At 48.5% G+C, this 18,497-nt stretch overlaps 1 protein-coding gene across 2 annotated transcripts in view; it reads left to right on the top strand.

Annotated features, from left to right (window-relative positions):
* The window catches only part of FBLN5 (fibulin 5), an 89,068-nt gene that overhangs the window by 45,758 nt on the left and 24,813 nt on the right, over positions 1-18,497 (top strand). For both annotated transcript variants that reach the window (XM_047795325.1, XM_047795324.1), the window contains exon 5: positions 15,919-16,041. In XM_047795325.1, coding sequence (XP_047651281.1) covers positions 15,919-16,041 — 123 coding nt within the window. The remainder of the gene's footprint in view (positions 1-15,918; positions 16,042-18,497) is intronic.

The following is an 18,497-nucleotide window of genomic DNA, read 5'->3' as shown; positions in this document are numbered from 1 at the left end:
TTCTAATTTCATCAGCTGGATGCTTAGCACATTAATTTTAAACCTTTTTTTCTTTCCTAATATTTAAGGCTATCTATTTTTCCTTGTGTTTTACCAATTTGGATTTGTAGCATTTTCATTACTATTAAGTTCTAAGAATTTTCCAATTTATCATGACTACTTCTTATGGTCCATGGTTCATTTAGTGATGAGTTTTTTAATTTTACATATTTATTGGGCCTTATCTGTTTTGTTATTGATTTCTTAATTCCATTGTCATCAGGGAATATGATTTGTGTGATACTGAGTCTGTGAAATGTGTTTGGAACAAATTTATTCGCTTGGTATCTACAATGCCTAGCATAATGCCAAGAATGTGGAAATTGTTGGGTAAGTGTTTGCTGATTTAATGAATGATAGATGAATGAGTGTCTAGTGACCAGGCACCAGAGAAATTATCTTTTTTCTGCTCAGGCAATTTGTCCAGTCCTGCCAGCTACATCTTATTCCAAAATACCCTTGCAAATGCACACTGAGAATATAATGGCTGGCCAAAATTGTCTTCTCTTCTAGTCACACCCTTCCTTCTTTGGCCTGGGAAGTGGACACTGAGTGAGTGGGTCAGAGGTTGCTTGCAAAACATACTGTGAGACCATCAGTCCCAGTCTTAAATGTGATAGAATTAGAGAGTTGATTTGCACTTATTTCTGGAGAAAAATATTTCTTCTATAATGGTCATACTCTCTAAAATATATGTAAGGTGGCATTTCCTCCAAAGAAAACCCTTATCTCATTGAATCCCTGAAAGTAATTAGGCATGATACTCCCATTTAAAAAAATGGGAAAACTAACATAAAGCCAGTTAGTGGTGAAGCTGGCATATAAAAGAGAAAAGCAATTCATCATTAGCTTCTTTGTCTTTTCCTAAGCCTCTGAGAAGGGCCTTTCGAAGATGCCTATTAAACAGGTGTTGAAAGAGGTGCCAAGGGAACTATAAGAACATTCTTATTTCAGAGTCAGTCTCAGGAGAGATGGCAATGTTTATACATTATAACAGCTTTCATATATTGTAACAACATTCACTGTTGTTATAATGTTCATATACTGTAACAATGGTCATACACTGTAACAAAATTTATATATTATAAGGGACACTTGACAGGGAGCCAGCCAAAGGTAGAATATAACTTAATTGTGCTCCGAGGGACTGTTGAAAGTAGCATCCGGCAGGAAGTCCTTCCCCATTCAGATCACTCTCTTACCTTAGGTTTTCTCCCTACTTCCTAAGCGTCTGTCCTACAAGGTCACGTCGTCCTTTTGTATGCAGAGGCAGACTGAGCATCTCTGGGCTGTGGTTGTGTCTTTTCCTCTTGCATCCTCCAGAGGGCGTCCTTAGCCCTGCATGGGTAATAGATGTAGACAGTGAGTGATGAGAATAGGAAACTTATCTGGAGCACAGAGGATTCCGATTTATCAAACTTTCCAGATGGAGGAGACCTCAGGCCTCCTTTCTCAGAGGAGGACACAGGCTGAGAAAGACTGATCTGATGGTCGCCATTGAGCGAGTGGACTCAGAACTGGCTGGACTAAAACCTAGACTAGAACCTGCCCCTAAATCCTTTCTTTTTTTCTCTTCTTTCAGGAGGGGGGCTCCCCTCCCTCTCCCTTCCCTCTCTTCCCCTTCTTCCTTCTCCTACTTTTTGACACGAAGCTGGAACAGTCAACCTTGACGGAGGGCCATTTCTGTGTCAGGCACTGATTTAAAGGTTTTACTTACATGGGATCTTCAGAAACCCCCCTGAGTTATGTACCATCACTGACTCCTTTTGCAAATGAGGAAACCAAGGCTTTTCGGGGCTAAACATAGGCAACCTAACAACAAAAAAGAACTTGTTTAAAATCACATGATTAAAAAATGGGGCAGCAGCATTTGCAGCAGGCCTGACTCTGAAGCCCATAGTTCCTGGGGTGAGATGCCCCATGCCCTGGTCCAGACCTCTTCCTCCTCGCTTCCCTGCTTTCCTCCCATCCCTCCAGACCTTCATCTAGTTTCCCTTCCATTCTTTTTCTTGTGATTCTCTCCTCCCATTCAGGGATACTCCAGTCTTAATTCCTTTGTGGAGATGGGGGCTACAGAGATGACGTGGGCCATTTGGGTAGAGAGTTAAGCTTCTCCAGAGCATGGGTTGCTGTGCTCTGCTTCTTCCCTGGAATTTTATATAAGATTGCTGTCAACTCTGTCTGGACATTTTATAAAATTTAGAAAGGAATTTAATAAAGAAATACACTTTGATTTATAGATACTTATTGTGTTAAAAACACATACCATGACCTTGACCAGCTAACCATCTTGAAGGGAATAGCTGGATAGTGTTAAGTATGTTCATTTTTTTGTGAAATAGATTTCCAGAACTTTTTCATCTTGCAAATCTGTAACACTATACCCATTAAACAGCAACTCCCTTTTTACCCCACACCCCCATGCACCCCCTGGTAACCACCATGCTGCCTTCTGTTTTCTATGAATTTGACTACTTTTGGATACTTCATGTAGGGGAAATCATCAATATTTATCTTTTTGTGACTGGCTTATTTCACTTAGCACAGTGTCCTCAAGGTTCTTTCATGTCATGGTATGTGTCCGAATTGTCTTCCTCTTAAATGCCGAATAATATTCCATTGTGTGTGTAGACCACGTTTTGTTTATCCGTTCATCCATCAATGGGCAGTAGGGTTGCTTCCCCCTCTTGGCTATTATGAACAATGCTGTAATGACCCACCTACACTGGCTACCCATAATGTGTCCTGACCCACCATACCGATGACCAGGAAACCCTTAGGGAAGCCCCCAAACCAGGGGAGGGTGGGATCATGGAAGCTCAATGAAGAAAGTCTTCAAAGAAGAAGGGACAGGGTGACTGTGCCAAATGCTGCAGGGAAATAGAGAATGGTAAAGACAAAACCATTGGATTTGACCTTGTGGAAATCATTGGTGACCTTGACCATGGGGTTTGACCTGTGGAAATCATCAGTGACCTTGACCAGAGAGGCTCTGGTGGAATCAAAGGGATGGAAGTCTGATTGGAGCAAGTTAAAGAGAGAGTGGGAGATGTGGAAACAAAATCACGACTGTGGACAGCTGCTTCCACGAAGTCTCTGCAGAGGGACCCAGAGAAATGTGGTTACAGGCAGTTACACACTGGGCCATTTTTTTTTAAATTAGCATTTCCTCCACTACTGCTACTAACGCTGATCAGAAAAGCATTTATTAAGAACCCAATTGAGCAGACTCTTGACCCAACTATTTAGAATCAATTTTAGGGGTATTCACTTCATTGTGGCTTTCAAAAATATGCAAGTCAAAATTTTCTGATTGAAGATACCTCGGAGAGCTCAGCAAAACATAAAGCTTAATGCTAGTTTTTTTGTTTTTTGTTTTTTCCCCAGAACTGCAAAGGGCTAGGATTTTTGTGGAGGTTAACCAGAAACCAATACAGGCTCCCACATGCAGGAGAGGATGTCTGTGTGTTTATCTTTCCTGTCCTTTTTCCTCCTCCTCATTGTCTCTTCACTCTTTTCTTTTCCCCTTTCTTGTTATTTCTGCTCCCCCTGTCTCCTCCTCCTCCAGCATCCTTAGTATGTCACACAATTCTTTTATACATGGGCTCCCCTCCCCCTGCACTCACCCACACATATCTACTTGGGTTAACTGCTCTTGGCTCTCTGATTGTGCTGTGCCTTTCATGCCTCCATGCCTTTGCACATGCCATTCTGAACCTGATTAATTCTTTTGGCCAGCTCCTACTCGTTTGTATTAGGGTACAAGCTAAGCTTCTATAACAAAGAGACCTTAAATAGCCTGGTTTAGATAGGAGAGAATTAAAATTTTCTCTCGTGGTTCAGTCAAGACAAAGGTGGTTCAGGGCTGGTCTGGTGGCTTGACCAAATTCAGTGTGTGGCTTTTGTCTCTGGATCCAAAATGGCTGCTCCAGCTCTCACCATCACACCTGCATCCCAGGCAGAGGGAGGAGAGATGTGAAAAGGAAACTACACACTCATTCTTTTAAAGAATGTTCCAGAAGTTGTTACACATTATTATTATTATTATTATTATTATTATTATTATTATTCTTATACTAATGTCCCACTGGCCAGAATTCAGTCACATAGCCACACGTCACTGCAAGGGAAGCTGAAAAAATGCAACATTTAGTTGGGAGAAGAGATATTGGAGGGCCATATGCAATTGTGGATGCTTCTGCCACATCATCTGTCGAGATTTACCCAACTGTCTTCTATTCCAGAAAGTCTCTTCTTCCTGGACGTGCCCTCATTATTTTTTTAGCATTGCATGCAATCTCACTGAATTAGAATTTTCTGCTCCTTTATCTGTGGCCTACTAAACTGTAAACAGACCTGGCCCATGTGTCACTTCTCTTCGAATCTCTGGTACCTGGAGCAGTGTTGGCTCATGGGGAATGTGTGTGATATAAAGAAATCTCAAATAGCTGGGTTATTGGCCCTGGGACTTGGGCGCTGTGTTCCTTATGGTGGGAGGGAGGGCTCGACTGGTCTGTAGGTCAGCTGGGTGGTTGGCCCCGCATGTTGCTCCTTCACCTCCCTGCCTTCCGAACTAGAGAAATCTAGGAGTCTGTTAATGACCACAGAGGGCGGGGGTGGAAAACGGCAGCCCCTACTCCATCAGCTAGGTAAACACACAATCCTGGAAAGTGTTTAATCGGTTCAAATATTTGTTTTAGGTTTAAGAGTTACAGTCTACCTCTTAGCAAGTCCGGAGGGTGGTGGGGAGCAGGTATGGTGGTGTCAGTCCTGTGCCATTCAGGGTGGGGCCCTCACTTCCAGCCTTTCAGGACAGGTGGCCCCTCAGCCAGGAGAGGGTAGTCCTCAGCCTCTCTCCGTGACATCCTCTCCCCATCCGCAGGGTCCCCATGTGCTGTCCCCTCTTCCTCCCACCTCCTGAGGTTTCGCCTCAACAATTATTCCCTGATTTGCTGAGCCATCTGGTAGAGATGGGGAGCCGGGGGCTCTGGACCATAACCGGGGTGGGCTGGGGGCAGTAGAGGAGACCAGCAGAGTGGCTTGTTCTCAGGATGAAATACCACCCGCTGGCCTGCTGCTTATAACTTGTTATGTTGAAAGAGCCATCTGTCACTTCCCTCCCTTGTCCTAGGTTTCCAGGAATGGGTGTCTGTGAAGGAAGCAGTTCCCTGCGTCACTGCCCAGGGTTAAGACCTCCCTCCCAGATGTGGGACACTGGCAGGCATGTGTTCCCATAGCCCTCGGCAGTGCCCTCCACACACTCATTTCTTTCTTTCTTTTTTTTAAATATTTTATTATAGTTGATTTACAATGTTTGGTCAATTTCTGCTGCACAGCAGAGTGACCCAATCGTACATATATACACACTCTTCCCACGTTATCTTCCATCATGTTCTATGACAAGCAATTAGACACAGTTGCCTGTGCTATACAGCAGGGCCTCATTGCTTGGATAAGGTAATAGTTTGCATCTGTTAAGCCCAAACTCCCAGTCCATTCCCCTCCCTCCCCCTTGGCAACCACAAGTCTGCCTCCACACACTCGTTTCTATCCACGCCCTGGGGAGGCAGGTGATGGTGGCCCCATTTCAGAGACAAGGAAGCAAATGCAGGTCACTGAGACACCCAGGGGCACCCTGGTTAGATAGTGATGGAGTCACAAGTGGTCGCAGGGTCTCTGGCCCCAGGCGTGGGGAAGAGAACAGGTGCCAATTCCATTATCAATAGAAATGACTGGCAGGGAGTGTTCGTTGTTGATGAAGGGCTGATTGGTTCACTGGGGTGAATTTGCACACCTGGGTATTCTCACAGCCAGCACCAGCCCGAGGGTTTTGTCCTGAGCCTGAAAACTGGATTGGGTTTCTTGGTTGTGCCCTAATAGGTTCTGTTGGTGCCCATTTTCAGGCCAGGAAAAGGTGTATCTTTTCTCTCCTCTGATGTTCCCCACTCCTGTGATTGATGAGACTACACTTCTCCCTCTTCTGGGACATCTGGCTCTTTAGGAGGAAAGAGGAAACGTGGCGGACACCATCAGGCCAAGCACATGGCGTGTCAAAGCCTCTGGATGTTGGGGACCCTCTCAGATCAGCCCTAGGTGAAGACTGGGGTGGGGAGAAGGCCCCGGCGCTCTGGAGGCAGGGGCTAAAGCGCTGCTGGGGCAGCAGCTGTCCGCTGGACATCTCTCATTCCACAGAGTGAGATCCAGGCTTTCAAAGACGTGGATGGCTGACCTGGCTTTTGCTCCTGTCCCGTCATGTAACTGACTTTCCCCTCTTGCTTCCAGAAAAGTCCAAGAACAAAGTATCTTCGTGGCCAATGTCATGCACCTGCCGGCTTTCCGTCATGCACCTGCCGGCTTTTCATCACGCCAGACACTGTGTTACGTGCTTTAGGGCACACATGTGAATAAGACCCATTTCTCGTTTTCAAGAAACCTGCGGTTTAGTGGAGGGAGATGGAGCCATACATGGCTCATTATGTAAAGTAATGTGAAGCGGTCCCAAACCAGATGTGCTTATTGGCACACGTTTGAGCATAAGAGGAGGCTCGAAGTGCTCTGTTGCTGAGGGGTAAAAAGACAGCTGTGAGGTTTCTAAGGAGGGCAAATAAAATGCTGTGTGGTAGAGCCACACGGTCGTTTTTGTGTCTTGGATGGGTTTGGAGGTTGTGTTTAGCTTGCTTTCAGGGCCAGAGACTAGAGGCCTGCAGACTGGTATGGAGTTATTACAATATCTGGAGAAAAGACAGCGAGGCCTTGGAATTTGGAGTGGGGAGGGGGGCAGAGAAGGGAGGTAAAGTGCAGTTGCTTATCCACTCCAAATGCAAGTGTTTGCATTAACCCTAAACTCCTGGGCAATGAGGTCCTGCTGTACAGAACAGGGGACTATATCTAGTCACTTGTGATGGAACATGATGGAGGATAATGTGAGAAAAAGAATGTATGTATGTATGTATGACTGGGTCACTTTGCTATACAGTAGAAATGGACTATAAATCAACCAGAATGGAAAAAATAAAAATCTTAAAAAAAAAAAGAAAGAATGTGCAAGATTTCCAGAAGGAGACTAGGGTGTGGGGGAAGGATTTAAGAATGGCTGAGCTTTAGAGCCGGGGATCTGGGGAAAGGATGAATGAACTGGGGCAGTGCTGGGAGAGGAGGGTGTGGGGACCGGGGACAAAGAGATCACAGACCGTGGCACTGAGCACAATGCAGACCTGGGGATGTGGGGGAGGAAGAGGCTCAGAGGAAACCAGGAGATGGAGCCTCCGGGGAGATGTGGTGGAGATCCTGGGATTTAAGAGCTAAGGTATTTATAGACTGTGTTGGTGAAAAAGGGATGGTCTGTATTGAAGGAAAGAGTCAATTCTCCTAATTGGAATCTTTTGCATATTGTTTCCTTTGGCTGCGCCCACAGCATATAGAAGTTCCCGGGCCAGGCATTGCACCCACGCCACAGCAGTGACCTGAGCTACTGTAATGACATACCGGATCCTTAACCAGCTGGGCCACAAGGGAACTCCTCTTTTGTACTTTTGGACATCACTTTGGGGGCAGTATTTCCAAGAACTCAAGTAAGATCCAGGGAACGGAGTTAACTCTTAGGAAATCAAACCGCTGTCATCAGCCTGAAGGAGAGGGAATCTTCTCAAGGAGCCTGGTGCTCTGAGCACAACCACTGCAGGTGGAAGTAAGGGCCGTGTCTGCCCAGGAAAGCCTTCAGCTTGGTTTAGACTCTGCTGAGAACTGCTAAATAAGACTCTAAAAAATCACACTATTTTTGTAACCAGCAGGTTTGACCTTAGAGAAGCATCTGCTTAGGACTTGCCAGCTTGAGTTTGGAACACTTAATTCCCTCCTAGACTTTCTTGAACAGCTTCTTAAACTCTGAGCAGGTTGCATGGATACAGAACCAAACAGCACTCACAATAATCTAGCACCTTGCCTTGTGAAGTGTGGTCCCTGGGCCAGCAGCGTTGACACCACCTGGGAGCTTATTAGAAATGCAGAATCCACCAGATTAGAGCCTGCATTTCAATAAAATCCCCATGGATTCATATGCACATTAAAGTCTGAGAGGTATTGGTCTGGCACAGCAAGTTCCAGATACGGTTTTGCACTAGAATCATTTAGATAATTTTAAGCTGTTTTTCCAAGCTTCCACCCCAGACTTTCCAATGTAGTCTGGTGATTTTCTTGGGTAGCTAGGTCTGGGACCCACTGACTTGTATAGTTTCAGAAATCCTTTTGTGATGAGGGGCAAATGGCAAGAGTCTTAGTAAATGGAAAACTAGTTTGAGCTCCATGTTTGTTTGGCTTATAATCATTATGGCTAAAGCCTCATGCCCTTAAAAAACATGTATCATGTCTACATTGGCATTGAGCCACCTGTTCCTGATTCTCAGGACAATTTGATGAAAGATGCTCAAGAAGGAACAAATATATCATTCCCCCCTCACTCCCCTCCCACCCCTGAAATGTATGACCATTCATACATTGTCAAAAGTTGAATGGGCTTGACCAATTCACTGCCCAGTTTGAAAGCGACAAAAGTCAGCTGATGTTTACCAAGCACTCTGATGAAAAGAATTACCCAAGACCCAAACAATGTGATCCTTGTTAGTTGCATAGTTTATTTCCGCAGAAGATCAGAGCCAGAAGGGCCTTTCAGAGCTTTCCTCCAAGCTCTTGGGTAGAAAAAGAGAATCCAGGGAGAGATGGGCAGCTGCATTCCAACTGGTTTCATCCGAGAGGAAAGGACTTTTTGTTGTTTGCAAAATGGACCACATATTTGGTGCCTCATTAGAGGCACCAAACTTTGTATCCTAAGCTTAATATCAAGCACTGGGAAAAGTGCTGTAAACACAGAAAGATCTGGCTCCTGCTGGCTGCCCAGAGCCCATAAGACACATGGAATGCAGATGTCCTGGGAATTCAACAAGCGCGTTCTCAAACGCTGAGGTCTTTAATTAAGCAGGTGTTTTGGAAGTTGGTGCTGTGGAGTGTCCAGCCTTGGCGGAGCTTGTCTCGCTGAAAGATGGCACCGATCCAGCCCAGCAGCAGGCCTGAAATTGGCTTCAACTGGAGGCATTGGAATGTGCCATTGTTATTTTCTTCTTTCTTATCAAGCCCCATTAGCCTGAGCGAGGAAGGAACAGAAACAGGCTGGGAAAACATGTTGTTTCACTGGGTAAAAATTTACTACCAAGGAAATGATTTGTCTGTGTCCAAAAAAAGGACTCGTGGAGGCCTTTGGAAAGGTGCAGTCTTCCAAACGCTCTTGGACAGTTTCTCCCAGTGTCACCTAGCGAGAATGTTTCCCTTTGGCTGATGGCTGTTCTCACACAAGAACCCAGACATTCAGCTGAGGGCGCGTACACAGCTTCACGAAGTCAGCCCTTGCTTATTCACAGGACTGGAGGAGAGAAGTCACAGGAAGGGGGACGGATTGCAGAGGGTATTAAGGTTGATCATATTTGGCCATGGAATTTAGTAAGACACGCGTTCCCTTAGGCTTTCCGACGTCGCTCATTACACAATCACAGATGGATCCATCGATGCTAAAGCGCAAAGGCGGGACCCGAGACCTCACGAGAGCACATACCCTGCCTTTTTTTCACCTCTAGTTTTAATCTCTGGCCACGTGTCTGGGGCTCTGGCAAGGAGAAGCTCTGCTGTGGTTGAACCATAGAAGTAATCACGTCCCACAGCCCGCTGAGCTCCAGTGCTATCATTGCGGAGTCTTCTGAATCCCAGAACAAAGCCTGCAGCCAGCAGAGGCTAAGCTGCCCCTGTCTTTGGCAGCTGTCAGAAGCAGAACCTTTCTGGGGGAGGGAACTAAACTTTCCTGGGTACCTTCTATGTGCCAGGCAGCGGTGATGGGACCTGTGAGCACACTGACTTAACGAATTCTCAGGGCATCCTAGGAGGCAGGCTGCTGTAGCTCTAGTTTGCAGAACACCTCAGCATCCCTGAGGTTAATCAGCTTGCTCAGTGATATTCAGTTATCAGGTGCAGGAGCCTGGGTTCATGCCCTGCTCTGCTTGCTCCCCAAGTTCTCAGTTTTTCACCAAAGGTCAGGGCTCAGCCCTTTGGTCTTCTTTTCTTTCCTTTTTTTTTTTGGGGGGGGGGGAAGGCCACATCTGTGACACATAGAAGCTCCCAGGCTAGGGGTTGAATTGGAGCTACAGCCGCCAGCCTATGCCACAGCCACAGCAATGACAGATCCGAGGCACGTCTGTGACTACACCACAGCTCATGGCCACACCGATCCTTAACTCACTGAGCGAGGCCAGGGATCACACCTGCATCCTCATGGATACTAGTCAGGTTCATTACCTTTGAGCCATGATGGGAAATCCTGGTCTTTTTTCTCTTAAGCTTTGGTGCTGGCAAAAATAGCCTAGGGCTTATTTTTCCTCTAGGCATGGGGGAACCATTAGATTTTGTTTTGTTTTACAGGTTTGGGTTTTTTTTTTTTTTTGGCCACGACTGCAGCATGCAGAAGTTTTTGGGCCAGGGATCAAAACTGTGCCACAGTGGTAACCTGAGCCACAGCAGTGGCAATGCCAGATCCTTAACTGCTAGGCTGCCAGGGAACTCCTTGTTTTAAAGAACATTTATTTGCATGAGAATTTGTGTTATGAGAATCATTTCTTTTTAACTTTTAGGACTAATGCTGAAATGTAAATGTGTGTGGGTTTATATACCATGTACATTCAAATAAAAGAAATAACTGGCATACCTATGCACAGTATTTGTATTCAAACATAGTTATGCATATTTATAGCAGCATGTTGTCCAGTATACCAGCCTGTAAAGATTTTTGTATAATAACCTATGAATCAATGCTAGGATCATATTTGGAGCCCATTAGTTTTATAGGGGACAGAAAAGTGGGTTGTATGCTATTTTCTGAGGATTAACCCATTCCCAGGGAAGGACATGGAACAGGCATAAACCAGCAGCACGATGGCCATGACGCTGTGTGCGGACTCCATCTGTCAAGAGAGGGGGGTGCCTGTCTGTCACCACTTGCTTCCATCACAGACTCCTGCTCCAAGGAGTAGACCTTCCAGCACCTCTGTAGGCTGTGGACTTCAGCCATGCTGTCCCTTGAATCAGCCTGGAAGATTCTGTTTGTTTTGTGGTTCCAGTTCATTGGGCCGGCCTATTCTGATGCCTTGAGGCCAGTTCCTCCCTCGGGGGCCCCCATGAGACCTTGATAGGACTTAAGGACGTTCTCTGTTCTTGGCTCACACTGCCTTGGTGCACCTGCCGGGGGCGTGGGACCAGCTCTCGGCATGACGTCCTAAGTGAGTGTTCCTCACGTAGGGGCCACTGTCCCAAGGCTGTGAGCTCATGTCTGCCTCCTGGGGGAGTGTCAGGGAGCTGAGATGGGCTGCTTTGCAGACTTTCCTAAGTGAGCAGTGGTTGTTTGAGATTGGGAGTGTTGTAACAGAAGGCCACTCTAGGGGGTGTCTGAGGGAAGGGGTGACGACTCAAAGCTGCACGGGGCGGAGCTCTGCTGTTCCACACTCGGAGAAGAATTTCTCCTGGGCAGGCGCCGTGCTGACTGATCCGGCTTTCTTCCAGTTGCCAGGGTCTCCTAGACAGCAGGTGAATGGTGCCCCACCTGGTCCCCCACCTGGGGAGAGTTGAGCCACGGCTGCTGTGCTGAACTCTGCTAAGCACCCAGGCAGCTGCCTAGGGCTCCGGTTCCCAGCAAGGATGGAGGGAGATGGCAGAAGGACTCTGGGCAAAGTCTGCTTCTGGGGACCATACAGCTGGGGGGACACTGGCTCTCCCAATGGCCTGGAGCTTGGGACACACATATACACAGGTGTGCTCGTGCACACGCACGCACACGTGCACACACACACACACACATGTGCATTCACACACATGCACACGCACACACACATGCACGCTCATACACACATACATGTGCTTTCACACCCACACACATGCACACTGGCACGCATGCACACACAGGCACTTACAGCCACAGCAGAACATAGAAAATTTAATACGTAAAGGAGTGTATGAATGATTGAATGAACCCAGCATCCTTTTCTCTCTGGGACGCTTTCTCCACACCACACAGAGAAGCAAAGGAGTAACAAGCGTGGTTTGCGTCCGAGGCTACGGTCACTCACTCTGGTTGCTGTAACTTGTACTTTTCCACTGATGCAGAAAAGGCCTCTTTGCCAAAGAATGTCCTTGGAGTACGCCGGCGTATTTTTCCTTCTGTTATTTAAGTCAAATGTATTTAATGTAAGCAGTTCGGCTGTGGGGCTGGGATGTGTGATGCATCTTTCAGCCCCGGGGGGAGGCTGCAAGGTAAACTTTTGCAGCGTCAGCCCCACCAGGTGTGCGAGCTGACAGGGGTCTCGGCGGCGGAGGTGTTTGTTTTTAAAGTCCACCCACTAAAATGGTCTTGTCGGCGAGTTGGCTGGGAAAAGCTTGTCTGGGGGCTCAAAGGCTGTCATGTTTATCGCCCATGTGTTCATTCATTCATTCATTCATTCACCGAATAGTTACTGAATATTTACTCTGGACACAGGGTCGTACCAGGTGTGTTTTGAGAATATAAAGACGGGACACACATTTCCCAAAGACTCCAGGCTTACCGAGTTCTCAAAATATATTTATATTGCCAAGCCCATCGATGTCAGTCAGTTGACAATGAATTCAGTGTATTCAGTAATGCAATCAATCAATTCGAGTAGTTGCTTTTTTTTTTTTTTTTTTCTTTCATGGCCACATTTGCAGCATATGGAAGTTCCCAGGTGAGGGGTCGAATTGGAGCTGCAGCTGCCGGCCTGCACCACAGCCACAGGAACACCAGATCCAAGCTGCATCTGCGACCTATGCCATAGCTTGTGGCAATGTTGGATCCTTAACCCACTGAGGCGGGGGCAGGGATTGAACCCACATACTCTTGGATACTGGTTGGGTTCATAACCCACTGAGCCACAGTGGGAACTCCTCAAGTAGTTTTTTGAACATTCATCAACAGAAATGTGGTAGAAGCGAGTTAATTCTTTAACTCTGTGAAAGTGGTGGAATTTTTAAAAAAATAAACTTTAAAGATTTTGTCTTTGGACTTGAATATTTTGCACACACCTCTGTGTGTGCACATGTGTACACGTTTAAGCCTCACGTGCCCTTCCGAGCAGAGCCTGGTCCCCTCGTGAGCATTTGCCTCCTCTCTGTAGGGCTTGGCCGGCATGTCCTGTGCACCCAGGTTACACAAACACAGAACCTTGGGAACTCGCTCTCACCAAGGCTGCCTAACAGCCCTGCTGCCCCTTCTGTCTTCCTCACCCTCCATTCCCCTCTTAGCAGGAAAAAGAGCACACATTCCTAAGGCAATATTTTTCCCAGGGTACAATTGTCATCCATCACGTCCCTCCGGAAAAATGTAAATATGTGCTGGCTGATAGTGGCATTATTTATTATCATGGGCTTCGATATGGCTTTAAGCAGGGGCGGCTGCTGGCCAGGCATTATCTGCTGGTTTCCCTGGGAGGCTTTGCTGGGTGGGCAGAGCTGGGGCTGGAAGGGAGGCCGGGGCGAAGGCAGGAGCTCTTGTAGCTGAGATCGGGGCTGGGTCTTTGCCTTTCATCAAAGCGCTGGGGTGGAGCCAAGGCTGCTGCCACCTGCGAGTGGGTTCTTGGAGGCTGTCCACGTGGAGAGGGCTGGAGCCTGGCTCCACGCGATGCCCAGACACCTGGCCAGTTGGGGGGCGGGGTGGAAACTGACCAGTGACATTGGTGTTGACCATTGACACAGCTGATGGTGGATCGTGGTGGTTCTCTTGAACCCAGGAGACCATCGCTTACCTGGCTGAAGTTTCCCTGGATCAGTCATGCCTGGGTGCACACCTGTGCTACCCAAGGAGCTTACACGCTTTGGGGCCCTAGGCAGCCCCCTGCCCCACTCCAGTCTGCAGTCTGCGGGGTCAAGAGGCAGACACTTCTCCAGGTGGGGCAGGAAAAGGTAGCCAAAGCTCAGCGCCCTCTCGTCTACCTGGCCTGCTGATTCCCTCCCCACCTGCCTGGGCTGGGCAGTGTACCTCTGTCACTCCAGTGACAAGGCGGCTGGGAGGCCTGGGCTCGGCTCCTGCCTTGGTGCTTATTAGCTCCTTCAGCACAGTTTTCCCGTCTGTAAAGTGCAGATCATGAGCCCACTGCATGCGGCAATTGTGAGAAAAAATGAGGAGTTGGGCGTGAAGTGCAGCTTTTTAAAAAAAAATATTTATTTATTTGCTTTTTTAGGGCCACACCTGCGGCATATGAAAGTTCCTAGGCTAGGGGTCAAATTGGAGCTGCAGCTGCTGGCCTGCACCACAGCCACAGCCACGCCAGATCTGAACTGCCCCGGCCTCAGTAACACAGGATCCAAGCTGCATCTGCGACCTACACTGCAGCTTGCTGCAGCACCAGATCCTTAACCCCCTGAGCAAGGCCAGGGATCAAACCTGCATCCTCATGGATACTAGTTGGAATCTTAACCCACTGAGCCACCGTGGGAACTCCTGGAAGTGCAGCTTTTAAGTATTACTTCCAGTAGGAGGCTAGTCTGCTCCGGGGAGGTGGGGAGAAGGTCTAGATGAGCAAACCCTGACCATAGTGATGAGGGGGCAAAAGGCAGGAGCCCCACTCAGGTGCAGAAGATGAGGGCAGGAGAGATGCGGAGGAGAAGGGAGCCAGGCCAGGTGGAGCCAGGGCGCCAGGTGAGTCCCTGTGGAATGAACTTGTAGCTGAAGGTTTAGGGAGTCTCGTCTTTAGGTCAAATGAGAGTGTTGTGCCAGGAGGTCCCATGATAGGATTGCGTGCCTTCCCTAAAGCGTAGTGTGGGGAGAAAGGGAAGGAGGGTTTGTTTTGGCCGAAACGAAGTGTTGCTCACCGTGCGCACCAGCTGGGAAATGCGGCTGCAAATCCTGCTTGATCTCTGTGCTCTGAAGCTCCCAGGGAAGGAGAGGCCGACTTGGACACAAGCACCTGCACACCAGCAGTGGCGGGCGGGTAGCAGTATGCAGAGGCCAGCAAGAGCTCTGCCCCCAGAGCCCTGGAGGGCAGGGGGCTCTGGGGGAGGGTGGGCTGGAGGAAGGGCCTGGAGGAGGGGAGGCTGGAGGAGGGGGGCCTGGAGGAAGGGAGGCTGGAGGAGGGGAGGCTGGAGGAGGAGGGGCCTGGAGGAGGAGGGGCCTGGAGGAGGGAGGCTGGAGGAGGAGGGGCTGGAGGAGGGGAGGCTGGAGGAGGGGCCTGGAGGAGAGGAGGCTGGAGGAGGAGGGGCCTGGAGGAGGGAGGCTGGAGGAGGAGGAGCTGGAGGAGGGGAGGCTGGAGGAGGGGAGGCTGGAGGAGGAGGGGCTGGAGGAGGAGGGGCTGGAGGAGGACAGGAGGAGGGGAGATGGTCTTTGTTGTAGCTCTGTGCACACAGTAGGTATGCAATAGACCTGTTTAACATGTGACTGGATAAGCCTGCTACCAAATGAATGCATTTCTAAATCTAGTTATGGTTGTTACCAAGGTGACCTCACTTTCAGAGAATGATGGGATAGGATGGCAGACAGGTGCTTAAGCATGGATGTTCTCTCTTTGCTCTTTTTGGGCATTTCTATTGTGGATCTCTGGGGATCAGAAAAAGGGGTTTTCTTGGCACCCTCCAAAAAGGCCAGGGTCTCTTAATGGTACCCCTGAGGGAGGTGCTTCCATCTCCTTAGATGTAATGTGTGTTTAAAGACTCCACAGATTATTTATTGGCCGGGGACATTATCAGCTCCCTCCCAGCCAGACAGGCAAGCAGCTGGCACCTCTGGTGGTTCCCAGCCTCTAACTAGGTATAGGTGATATTCTTTGGAATATATCTGTGTTACAGATGTGGACGAGTGTGCAACAGATTCCCACCAGTGCAACCCTACCCAGATCTGCATCAACACGGAAGGAGGGTACACCTGCTCCTGCACCGACGGCTACTGGCTCCTCGAAGGCCAGTGCTTAGGTAATGGCTCTTGGCGCACAGAGACTCTTGAAAGTTAATGCTTGCATGGGGTGTTATGACATGTGGGCAGAGCTGGGTGGCCTAAGGGCAGCAGGCTTTTCTATGGTGCTCAGGGAGGCGGAAGGCTGTTGAGCTTACAGGTGGCAGCACCCTTTAAAATCAGTTGTCCTCGTCACCACGTCACTGAATGACATCATCAGATTTTTTTTTTTTTGGTCTTTTTGCCATTTCTTGGGCCGCTCTAGCGGCATATGGAGGTTCCCAGGCTGGGGGTCGAATCAGAGCTGTAGCCGCTGGCCTACGCCAGAGCCACAGCAACGCGGGATCCGAGCCGCGTCTGCAACCTACACCACAGCTCACGGCAAGGGCAGGGACCGAACCCGCAACCTCATGGTTCCTAGTCGGATTCGTTAACCACTGCGCCACAACGGGAACTCCCAGTTTTTTTTTTTTTTTTTTTTTTTTTAAGTCTGCCTCCATGCATGTGGAAGTTCCCAGGCTAGGGGTTGATTTAGAGCTGCAGCTGCCGGACTAGCCACAGCCACAGGAATGCAGGATTCAAGCCTTGTCTGCAACCTACACCACAGCTCATGGCAATGCTGGATCCTTAATCTACTGAGCGAGGCCAGGGATTGAATCTGCATCCTTGTGGATACTAACTGGGTTTTTGACCACGAGTCACCATGGCATCTCCTTGAATGTTTTTTAAAGTTCTTTAAAAAACCTTTTTAAATTAAGATATAGTTGATTTACAATGTTGTGTCAATTTCTCTTGTACAGCAGAATCTCAGTTGTACGCGAATGTAGTTTTTAAGAGTGCAGGTCTGATTTTACTGAGACCTTCCTTCTGCTTCGGGAAGTTTAAAACCAAGGCAGGAAGTGATGGAGGCAAGGATTATCCTGTGCTACTTAGAAGCCATATCGAGAGAAGGGGGCACTTACCCAGTCACAGAAATGTCTCCAGTGTGGATTCTGATCTGACATCGTCTCCCCACACCCCCTCCTAGCCCCACCCCACGCCTACCCCACCAGCTGTGGTATTTTTTAAGGAGTTAGTCATCACCAATTGAGAATTTTGTCCCTCGCAGTTGGCATCTGCTATAGGATCTCTCCATTTATTTTTACTGGAGAGCTATTTTCCTTTCTTCTCCTCCAGTTTTTGGTTTAGCCAAGTGAATGAATTCATAGCAATCTCTAGCTGTCACTTCAATTTCTCTTTCTAGGGTCTGATTTCTGTGCTGTTTTCTTGGAAAAGCCCTACCAGTTTAATTCTCTAAGACGCTGTTCTGTTGCCTGAAAGTCAGTCCTGGGGGAGCTTGGAAACAAATCCAAACAACATCATGGAAACAAACAAGCAAAGAGCTTCTTTCCAAGTCTCTCTTGATTGGGACTGAGTTTAGGTCTCCTCTAGAGCCCTGTCTGAAACATCCTGGGGCCTGACAAGCCAGCCTAGACTTGGCTTGGTTCTCCTTTCCAGGCACCAAAGAGCTGGCTGCACATGGGCATTCGTGAATATGATGATTGCTTTGCATTTCAACCAACCTCAGCGATTATGGAAAATTTGATGCCACTGATATGAACATAAGCAGATCAGTGTGAGTGAGTTATTTGTATGGGCACTTAATATGTAGAATTTCAGAGCTGGAAGATCTGTTAGATATTATGTCATCCAACTTTTATAGAGTTGGCAACTGAGACTTAAAGAGGAGGAACATGTTGGACAAAGAGTGGGTTGAGTGAAATCTGTGCCTGTTTCTCCGTCCCGTTTTTTCTTCCCACCACAAGGGGGTGCTAGAGAGGACCAGGTGACCGGGACGGACAGACAGACGAGATTATATCGAGACCATAGGGCCCGGAAACCCCTCCGCATCTGAGTGTGGGCAGTAACTACGCGGGAGGGTGGTTCTCTTCCACAGCCCTTAAGCTTTGGGAGGGGTGCTCCTGGAGGCCCAGCGTGGTACCACGTGCACAGCCCGATTACACTTTATACCCCAAGTGAAAGCCTTTCCTGATTATAGCTAAACTCATGCCTTCTCCTGGCCAAACGCTTCTTTCTCTTTCAAAATGCAAGTTCCAGAGCCGTCCACCACCCCTTCTGTGTGACTCTGGGGGCTGGGGACGGCCTTTCCTCCAAGGCACCTCTAAGCAGAGGATGCTTCCTCACACACCCCCCCCCCGCCCCGCCCCGCCCCCGCTGCCTCCCTGAGTTTAGCGATGCGTCCCGCTGCGCCCACAGAGGAGGTCAGGATCAGCACCTGCGCAGTCCACGGGCATTCCAAGTAGGAGCTGCGTGGTGCCCGGTGGGGAGTGGGCTGAGCTGGGCTAGAAGTAGCTGCGGCTGGGAGATACAACAGAACGACACGCGCAGGGCACAGCTTCTGAGGAGGGCTGAACAATGGGTGAAATGGAGGGAGGCCCTTTCTGCCTGAAGGTGGTAGAAACCAGGCACAGGGACA

Source organism: Phacochoerus africanus, chromosome 9 (genome assembly GCF_016906955.1).
Source record: "Phacochoerus africanus isolate WHEZ1 chromosome 9, ROS_Pafr_v1, whole genome shotgun sequence".
NCBI lineage: Eukaryota > Metazoa > Chordata > Mammalia > Artiodactyla > Suidae > Phacochoerus > Phacochoerus africanus.
This window is presented reverse-complemented; position numbering and strand designations above follow the sequence as displayed.